General features: G+C 54.2%; 1 protein-coding gene across 1 annotated transcript in view; it reads left to right on the top strand.

Moving 5' to 3' along the window:
- CEP164 (centrosomal protein 164) overlaps positions 1-9,824 on the top strand; it is a gene marked incomplete in the record, with an annotated part of 82,259 nt that overhangs the window by 52,864 nt on the left and 19,571 nt on the right. The window contains 3 exon segments of the mRNA XM_027765688.1: positions 4,623-4,708; positions 5,702-5,866; positions 7,396-7,542. Coding sequence (XP_027621489.1) covers positions 4,623-4,708; positions 5,702-5,866; positions 7,396-7,542 — 398 coding nt within the window.

The following is a 9,824-nucleotide window of genomic DNA, read 5'->3' as shown; positions in this document are numbered from 1 at the left end:
CTCTGGTGCTGCTATGAATTAAGCCTCACCCCAGCCCCCCATATAAATGTACCTATCTGTTCATTCATTCAGTAACTGAGGGTTGACCACCCACCCATTTGCAAAACACTGTGTAGAGTGTGGATTTCAAGGGACTTCCCACCTGGCCCATCCATCCTTTCCAGACTCATCCTGGGCCCACTAGCCACTCCCTACCTGGGTCTGCCACTCGCCATTCCCAGAACACACCCTCCACCTTTGCCACCACCGTGCCTGCTGTCAGGCTTGCCTTTTCGTCCTGGCAAGATCCTTCTCCATCTTGCAGGCCCAGCTCTGATGCCACCTCTGAGCAGGATGAATTGTTCTCTCTCTGCGTCCCTGAGTGTTCCGTGTTCTGTCCGATGCTGGGTGAATGTCTCTCCTCCAGCTGTAAGCTCTGTGTGGGCACAGATGACCTCTGACCCAAGTAGGGTATAAAAGTGACACAAGGAGAGATCTTGTTCTTACCGGGCTTCAAGCCAAGAAGATCTGGTTTTTCTCCTCTCTGGATTGGTCAAGAAAAGACCATCTTGGCACATGGTCTCTGTGAGCTTAGGGAGTAAAAAGGAAATTTGTTGGGTGAAATAAACAAGATGTGTGATGTGAACCCGGGTGGGGGCCCCTGGTGAAATGCATGCTGGGTAGAGATAGGCTAGAGTGTTCAGGCCGATTGCGTTTGCGCCTGTGTGTCCCCTCTACCTCTGAATGATCAAGTGTTCCTGCACTGCTGCCCAGCCACCAGATCTCAGCCGGGCCTTGGTTGCCTTGACTGCAGTGCTGGACAGATGTGAAGGCACAGATAGGGCAGGTGGGATTAGCCGGGAAGGGTTCAGAGCAGGTGACTTGCCTTGGCAGTAAGTGAGTGGGAAAGTCACCGAGTTATAGTGGGGACAAAGGTGGGTTCTGTTGCTCTGACTTTAAAACCTGGCCAACAGCACAGTCACTTGAGAGGTTTACACAGATTTCCAGGTCCTACCTAAGGCCTAATGGGGCCGGTGATCACTTTTGGGGTCATGCCATTTGGCACAAAGCCACAGCAGTAGCCTGGCTCGGATTTAATTCTCTCTTTTTCTTTTTTTTTTTGGAGAGATTTTCACTGTAGGGCGCGTGCACTCGCCGGACAGACAGAGAGAGACATAGAGACAGAAAGCGAGAAATCACCCCCCAGGGGGGATGGTCACGCCGCAATCCCTTCTCCTCCATTCTCCTCTCGGGATCTTGGGCACGCACGCACACGCGCCCGGCGTGAGTTTTAAGCCACCGGGTCCGGGATGTGAACCGCGGTCGACTACGTGGGAGTCCAGCGACATAGACATTACACTAACTGCTGGTTCCCTCTCTTTTTCTTTTTGAGAGATTTTTGCTATAGGGCACTTGTGCTCGCTGGAAAGACGGAGTCAGAAAGCGAGAAATGACCTGCCGGGGTATTGCCATGCAGCAATCCCTTCTCTTTCATCCTCCTCTTGGGATTTTGGGCACACACACACATGCGGCCAGTGTGTTTCAAGCCTCTGAGTCCAGAATTTGAACCGTGGTCAGCCAAGTTAGGAGTCCAGTGATGCAACCATTATGCCACCTGCTGGTCCCTCGGATTTGGGTCTCACAAGGCTCCCCACTGAGGTAGCCTGGCTGGCAGAGGAAGCTCTGAGCTGTACCTCAGTCCATGCCTGTCGGGGTGGAGCACTGCTGGGTGCACAGATGGCTGGCCACGGGGAGTCCTTATGGGCTCTTCCTCTAGTGCCTCCCTGGACACAGAGGGAGGTGGAGCAGGAGGAAGGAACGCAGCCCCTTCATAGGACAGACCCTTGTGGGCTCTTGTTCATTCCGCCTAGTCCCTGGGTCTTTCCCAAGGCCTGAACCAGTGCAGAGGTCCAAGAACAGGACTAAAGTTGTCGTCATTCATTTTTATGCAGCTTTATTGAGAACTAATTGGCCTACAGTACCCTACATTATGTAAAGTGTACCATTCGATAAGTTTTACCAGATGTACACACCTTTGAAACCATCACCGTAGTCAGGATAATGATCATAATGATGACAAACATAATGAATTCCATAATAAATTAGAGAAGCATTCATAAAACAGTCTCAAATAATGCGGAAGGTCAAAGCCCTTCACTTCCTGAAGCCTAACCTTCAAGGTGGGGACTCTGAGTGCTTCCATTCACGCTTTCCATGTGCCTTTCTAGAAATTTTTCTGTGTTCACACAAGCATACATCTATTTTCTATTACTTATGTTTTATTCTTCCCACAAAGTTGACATTGCGCTCACCAAACTGCTTGACAATAGGCTCACTATTTATGTATTAAATTTAGTTTTTTGCTATAGGGCACATGTACTCTCTGGAGAGAGATAGACACAGAAAGGGGAAGTAAGAAATCACCCCCAGAGGGGTAGCCCGGCTGCAATCCCTTCTCCTCCATTCTCCTCTTGGATTTTGGGCACACACGCACATATGCCCAGCATGATTATCAAGTTGGTTGGTCTGGGGTTTGAACTGTGGTCGACCATGTGGGAGTCCAGAGACTTAACCATCATGCCATCTACTGGCCCTGACAGTAGGCTCTTTAAATTTGAGAAACTTATCTCTATTGATGAGCTTTTTTGCATAGATCTTCCTTATTACTTTGGTCAGTGGTATGGCCTTTGCCATGATTTATTTAACTGGGGACTGATCTTAAACAGGAACAAGACCTGGATCTGAGTTAAGAATGGAGAAGTGATGTCTTGAGTTGTCCTAGGCTAGAAGCTTGCTGTCTCCCAGATATGCCTGGTTTCCTCATCTGACTCCTTTACCTCCTTTTCTGGGTCAAAAATAAAAGTCTTGGGAGCAAGTAAAATCTACTCAAGGTACCTTTTGAGTATTACCCTAGGGGATCTGCTTTTCTGGGGGGGAGTGGGAGGAGGGAGTTCTGTACTTAAACAGAAGGAACGTGTGAGTTGATGTGGCCTACAGCCGACCCTCCTCTCTGCCTGCCCTTGTCTCCATAGCTTCTGAGTCCAGTGTCCACAGGGCTCAGTCCGTTTTATAATAATCACCTCCCTTTCTATTCATGTTTTAGTTGGTTAAATGTTATTGGCCTGTGCGCCTATTATTGTTATTATTTTTGAAAGATCAGAGAGATGGTTGATGAGTTTATGGGGTGTGCAGGGGAAGGCAAGTTGTGAGGTGAGCTCTGGGAGGGGCAAGAAGCAGCGACAGGCCACGGGCCCTGCCATCGTCTGGCTCTGCCCAGGCCACGGCGATTAGGAGGGCAGCTGGTGGGAGTCCGTCTGCTGCAGGCTCTGGGCAGGACCCAGAGGCAACATTTCTATTTCTAATGTAATTCGGGGAGCTGGTTTTTAATTTGGGCCCTGCCCTTCCTCACCCATCCAGATGGCAGAGTCAGCCACAGCTGCTGGGACTCCGGCTGCCAGTGGAGAGATGCGGGGGGCTGTGGGCACGGGGCCGGAGTCCCCACTGGGGAAGATGAGTGAGCTGTCTCCTGCCCTGCCCCTCCTGTCGACCCTATGTCCCTGAACAGACGGGGCTCCTGTCTGTGAACAGAGGCAGGCGTGCTGGTCTTAGAGAGGGGCTGGCCTTTCTTTGCCTTTTACCTTTTTTTTTTTTTTTGCCCGAGGCTGGGGAGAGGGAGCTCAGTGAGGAAGGAAGAGCTCACGTTTACGGCCGCTTTCTTTGGGTCAGGAGTTGGGCTTTGCTACATGATCTAATTTAATCCTCACCAGAAGCCTTGAGAGCTGGGTTTAGGATCTGCTTGGCAGTGGAGACAGACCTCCTAGGGAGGTAGTGCTGGAACTACTGCTGTTCCCTGCGGAAAATATTTGAAATGCTCAAGAATAGTCCTTTAAAAAAAATAAAATAAATAAATAAATAAAGCCAAAAACTGCTTGCTAAATTTTTCTGGTCAACCCAGGCTTTAAAATGAGATTTTTGTTTTTTGTTTTCTGGTTTTATTGGATGGATGATGTAATCTCTGGCTGGGAAGGGAGCATCTTGTCTGATGATGAGAACTGGGTGCTTGGAGGAGCCCCAGTTGGAGGGAAGGAGCCCTCGGTGTTCCTCCCATGTGCCCGGTCCCAGGTGCCCTGTCCGTCTGCGGCCTAGCTCGCTCCTATTCCACCAGGACTTCGTCTCTCCAGGCTCCTTCCTTTCTGATGTCCTTGCCCTCTGCCCCCCAGTTCTGTCCACTTCATCGCAGCACCCCTGTCTGTCACTAGCACTACTGACCCAGGTGTTTAGATCTCCACGTTCTCTTTGCAACTGGGGTGTGGGCTTCCAGCAGCAGGAAGAGCTTTTCTTTTTGTCATGTGGGCTGCTCCAGCCCTGACTCCTGACTTCGCATGCAGCGGCTGTGGGCTTCTTCCTCATCCTCCCCAGGCCAGCAAGGCCAGCGCTAGGAGCAGCTGAGCGCTCGGGGCAGAGCCAGAGCTTGGGAAGCTTCGCTGTGCAGTAGACAGGCCTTCCATTCTGTGTCCTGTCATTCCTGTCCTCTCAAGACCACTTCTCAGTGCTTTTTCCTAAGCAGGGCGGTCAGTAGGAGGATGGGGGGACCCGAATACACACACCTCCAGTACACACTGTCCACTGCTTCTTGCTTACAGGCCCAGGGGTTAGGAAGAGAAGACAAGGATGGCAGCCAGGCCAGCCAAGATGAGCTTCAGAGCAAGCAGTCCAAAGACTCGGAGAGGTACAGGACATGGGAGGCTGTCTGCAGGGACCCGAGGCCTGGTGTGCTGCCAGGGTGCCATGGCTGGGGCAGGTTCCTGGCTCGGGTGGTTGGCATGGCCCAGTGCTCATGCCTGAAGGCAGATGATGAGCTGGCTGATGGCCTCATGCAGTCATGTGTGTGTGTGTGTGTGTGTGTGTGTTTGTGTGTGTGTGCGTGCGTGTGCGTGAGAACTTCCTGATTCTGCACCGAGACAGGAATGTAAAGTGATGTTGGAGCTGCTTTGTGGGACTCCATGCACATCACACCATTGTGAGTCAAGGCCCTGTCTCTCTCACGGGATTGGCTTGATTAGGCTGTGGGTGTACCTGGTTATGGGCCAGGGCAGTAGCTGGCTGGAAGTCTGGGGGAGTCCTGCTGAGGGTGTCACTGCTGCGACTCGAAGCTCTGAGCCAGGGCCCTGCCACATCAGAAAGGGCTGTGGCTAACTTGGTGTGTGTTGGGGGGTAGAAAATGGGGCTCTCAGATTCTCAGGTCTGAGCCCATGATGAGGGCTGCCACCCTGGAAGGGGAAGGAGAGCCCAAGGTCCACCTTTTGGACCTTGAAAAGCTACCAGATACAGCTTCGTGCATTTTCTGTAGTCTGAGCACTTGAGTCTGGCTTCTTGTTTTCCCCCATTTTCTGTCTGATTCTTCCATCCCTCACTGGCCCCAGTGATGGCGACTGTGAGGTGGACATGCCCGTTGCGCATGCCCAGCTCTCACTCTTAGAGCAGGCGTACGCACTAGGCCGGGGATCCTGACTCTGCCCCAGGCAGAGAGGAGTACTTGGGGGCGGTCCTCCTGCTTCACACCCAGCTGCCCCTTGCAGATGGCCGTGGGCAGAGGGACCAGGTGGGAGGCTGGCCTGGGAGGAGGACTTGCCCTGGGTATGCAGCTGCACTCCACATTCTCTTCCTGCTCTCCGAACGGCGGATGGCGGGGCCTGACTGCTGCTCTGCCTGGCCCGACCAGGTTTTCTCCTCCACTTCTGCATGGGGAGCAGCTTCAGAGTCCCCTTCGCAGCCAGGCCACGGAAGGGTCTCCACAGGCCCCTGAGGGGCAGCCTGAGCAGAAAGAGACAGAGGAGCCTGGGGAGGACTCTGTAGCCAGCGCCTCCCCACTGGTTTCCCTCCAGAGGTAAGGATGAGGGTGAATGCCCTGGGCCCCTGGGCGGCACTGGCCCCTTTGCACAGCTGTTTGTGCACAGTGCTGAGAGAGGCACACTCTTAGAGCAGGCGTACGCACTAGGCCGGGGATCCTGACTCTGCCCCAGGCAGAGAGGAGTACTTGGGGGCGGTCCTCCTGCTTCACACCCAGCTGCCCCTTGCAGATGGCCGTGGGCAGAGGGACCAGGTGGGAGGCTGGCCTGGGAGGAGGACTTGCCCTGGGTATGCAGCTGCACTCCACATTCTCTTCCTGCTCTCCGAACGGCGGATGGCGGGGCCTGACTGCTGCTCTGCCTGGCCCGACCAGGTTTTCTCCTCCACTTCTGCATGGGGAGCAGCTTCAGAGTCCCCTTCGCAGCCAGGCCACGGAAGGGTCTCCACAGGCCCCTGAGGGGCAGCCTGAGCAGAAAGAGACAGAGGAGCCTGGGGAGGACTCTGTAGCCAGCGCCTCCCCACTGGTTTCCCTCCAGAGGTAAGGATGAGGGTGAATGCCCTGGGCCCCTGGGCGGCACTGGCCCCTTTGCACAGCTGTTTGTGCACAGTGCTGAGAGAGGCAGGGCAGGGCGGGCCTGGGGAGGGAGGAGAGAGCTGGAGTGGGTTTGCAGTGTAGGCAGCGGAGCAGAGACTCTGCTTAGTGTCCCTCAGGGGCTGGGGAATGAAGAAATCTGCTTCCTCCTAGTCCTTAGGCTACAATTGAAATTGGGATGCACAGTTGTTTTTTTTTTTCCCTTTTTGGAGAGGTTTTTGCTATAGGGCACGTGCCCTCGCCAGAAAGACAGAGACAGAGAGATAGAAAGCGAGAAATCATCCCCCAGTGGGGATGGCCATGCCACTATCCCTTCTCCTCCATTCTCCTCTTGGGATCTTGGGCACCCATGCACATGCACCCAGGGGTGCACAGTCTTGATAGGACAACTTAGAAACTCTTAAACAAGGAGGTATCTCTTTTGTCCCAGATGCCTCCCTGCCAGGGGCTGGGGCAGTCTCTGCTCTCACTCTGGCTGCTCTGTTCCTGCCAGGGGAGCCATTTCTCCAGCCCCCTCCCCACAAGCCTCCTCCCTCTAGTAGTCATTTAGCAAACCCAGCTGGAGCCCTGCTGTGGGCAAGGCCCAGGGAGAGGTTGGTACAGAGCCCAGGCCTCCCTGGGTCCAACTGAGAGGTATGTGCCTGCCTGGTCCAGTGCCTGGTCCAGTGCCTGGCATGCATCTGCTGGTTCTTCTGTCCCCCTGGCATGAGCAAGTCTCGCAGTTGGGATGAGTCGTGGGGAAGCTGAGCAACAGATCAGGCACCAGCATCCTCGGTGCTCCTGCTGTGTGCAGTCTCTGTAACTACCCTGCCTCCCACGGCAGGACGCAGGGAGGGAGAAGGAAGTTTGAGATCTGTGGGTGGGAACCATGTTGGGGCTCTTGTCCCGTTATAGGTCTCGACCCCAAATGGGGTGTGTCTTGAGTCTCGCCCTCCCACTGGCTTTAATGCTGTCATTTCCTTATTGTGATCAAGGGAGCAGGCCCCAAGCCCACCTGCCACCCAAGAGCCGGGCACGGAGCAGGGCTCCCAAGCAGAGGAGCTGAGCGTCGGGCAGGAAGAGGCTGCAGAGCCTGAGGAGGACACGGCAGTGAGCCTGACCCCGCCGGTCTCTCCACAGGTGTAAGGGCCAGTTTCCTGTGTCTGTCCCTGTCCTCCGGTTAAGTGTCCTGTCACTCTCGAGTGGTGGGGAGGGCATGCCCTGCTCTGGTGCCAGGGTGGAGAGTAGGGGAGAGTGAGTGTACCCTTGTGCTCTGTGTGTGACCTCGACAGCCCTTACAGCTGTCACTGGTCCCTGACTGGGATTGGCTTAGGTCCCCTGGCCTCCTGGTCAGGACCTGAGGTTTGAGGGTGGGTGAGCGGGTGTTTCCTGGTTCATGAGCAGAACCCACCAGCTCACGTTCTCCCTTCCTAGCACCAAGCATCATTTTTCTCTTAAATTCTTAACCAAGTTTCTCATATACGGGAATCTAAAGTGGGCAGTTGGGTGAAGGTTTGCATATGTGCACAGCATGTCACGGGACTCCAAGCAGACCCTGTGTTCCCATCCTTCGAGGACACGTCCTCGGGCCCCTCTCGGTCCATACCCCAGGTCTCCACTGTTCTGGTTTCTGTCCTGTAGGTCTGTTCATCTGGTTCTTCATCTTCCTGTTAATGGAATTACACAGCCTGTAGGTCTCTCTTTTGTGCCCGGGTTCAAAGCTCAATGAGGTTTTGTGATTCACCTGTGTTGTTGAACCCAGGACTTCTAAAATTTAGAGATCATTGAGCGTTTCTTCTCCATCCCCACCCCTGTCTCTCGCACTCTTTTTTTTTTTTTGATAAAAACACAAGACTTGGAGAGGTGAAGGGGTTTGCCCGAGGTCACATCATGAGTCAGGTACAGACTTAGGACAAACCTCGCGTCACTAGAGCCTAGACTCGGAACTTAGCCTCTGCGGTGTGCTCCTCTCTACGTGGAGAAAGGGCGCTGGGATTTATGCAGTGCTCCCTCTGTGCTCCGGGCCGGAGCAGGGACATTGTAGCTGTCGTGGAGTGAGGCATGTTTGTCACTGATCACTCCCAGGAGGTGTCATCGAGAGCTGGCCAGCACGCGAACTCACGGTCCCATGTCATTGCCTTCGCGTTGCGGGGTGATGTAGAGATGGGGTGGCTATGTTTTTCACGTGGTGACACACACTGCAGTAAAAGCTGTGGTCCTAAGGAATTAGGTGAGTTTCCTGGGTCTCCTTGGTGGCTTTCTACGAGGAGATCAATGCAGAGGTCAGAGGGGCGTCTTCCTAGGACCTCCGCAGGGAAGTCTGGTCAGTGAGGCCCAGGCTGGGGCTCAGGTTCTCCCGGCTCCTCCCTGTTGCCTTAGTTTGTGCCCCTCCCCTTTCCAGTGAGGCCGTCCCTGCTGGGGTCTCAGAGGCACCTTATCTAACCATGCAGTTTCAGTTTGCGCCAACCCTTAGGAAAATACCTCCTGTTACTTTCCAGAGCCTTTCAGGCCCCATAACTTCCTTGTGATTAGACTCTATAGCTACGTTAGCCCTGGTTGGTTTGTTGACTTTTGTGGGCTGTTGTTCTGTGCCTGTCAGCTTCCAGAGATGTCCAGCTGAGGCAGAGGGCTGGGAGCAGAGGGCAGGCTGGAACGTGGGCTGGACTGGGCTGGGCTGTGGCACTGCCACTGCGTGGCCTTTGTGGCCAGAAGGCCAGGGCTGGGAAACAGGACTGTCCTTCCTTTTGTCCTCCCAACATCTCTCACAAAGACTGGCAGAGAGACGGTAAATGAACCCAACGCACCAGCTGAACGAGAGGAGATAAGCTCTCTTTGATTCTGATTCCAGCTTTGGCGGTTCCACAACCATTTTAGAATGTTCTCGGGGTACCATTTCCCCCTCAAGTCCTTTCTCTCCTTGTATGGCCCCCTTTTTTTTTTCCCTAATGTCTCCGAGCTCCCTGGTGGCCAACCCAACATGACTGCTCCTCCGGACCTCAACTTTGCCGCTCATCGTTGGAAACTGGGTCTCTCTAGAAGTCAGACCTCCTTTTCCTCCGGAGTCTCCCACTTCCCGATCATCTCAAGGCATTGTTTACTGCCTTGGACCTGAGCTAGGAGTTCAGGATACTAGATCTCTGGAACTGGGGAGGGAGGAGAGGCCTGTGGAAAAACAGCCCCGTTTGCCTGCGTGCCAGGTGTACGAGCACGCTTACTGGCGCTTGCAGCCTGGGCACACGCCGCCGCGGTCTGACGCCTCGTCTTCCCACAGCATCTGTCCCTGGGGCTCTCCATAGCTATGCAGCACACAGGGGAGAGACATTAAAAGGTACCATCTCAGGGAAAAAAGACGTTTTCAGCCAAGGTTGGAAATGAGCTGGAGGGTTGATGAGGCGGAGAGCGGTGGGGGGGGGGGGGGGGGGGG

This window comes from Tupaia chinensis, unplaced genomic scaffold (assembly GCF_000334495.1).
Source record: "Tupaia chinensis unplaced genomic scaffold, TupChi_1.0 Scaffold139431_1, whole genome shotgun sequence".
NCBI lineage: Eukaryota > Metazoa > Chordata > Mammalia > Scandentia > Tupaiidae > Tupaia > Tupaia belangeri.
Note: the sequence above shows the minus strand (reverse complement) of the source record. Positions and strands in the feature narration are given on the sequence as shown.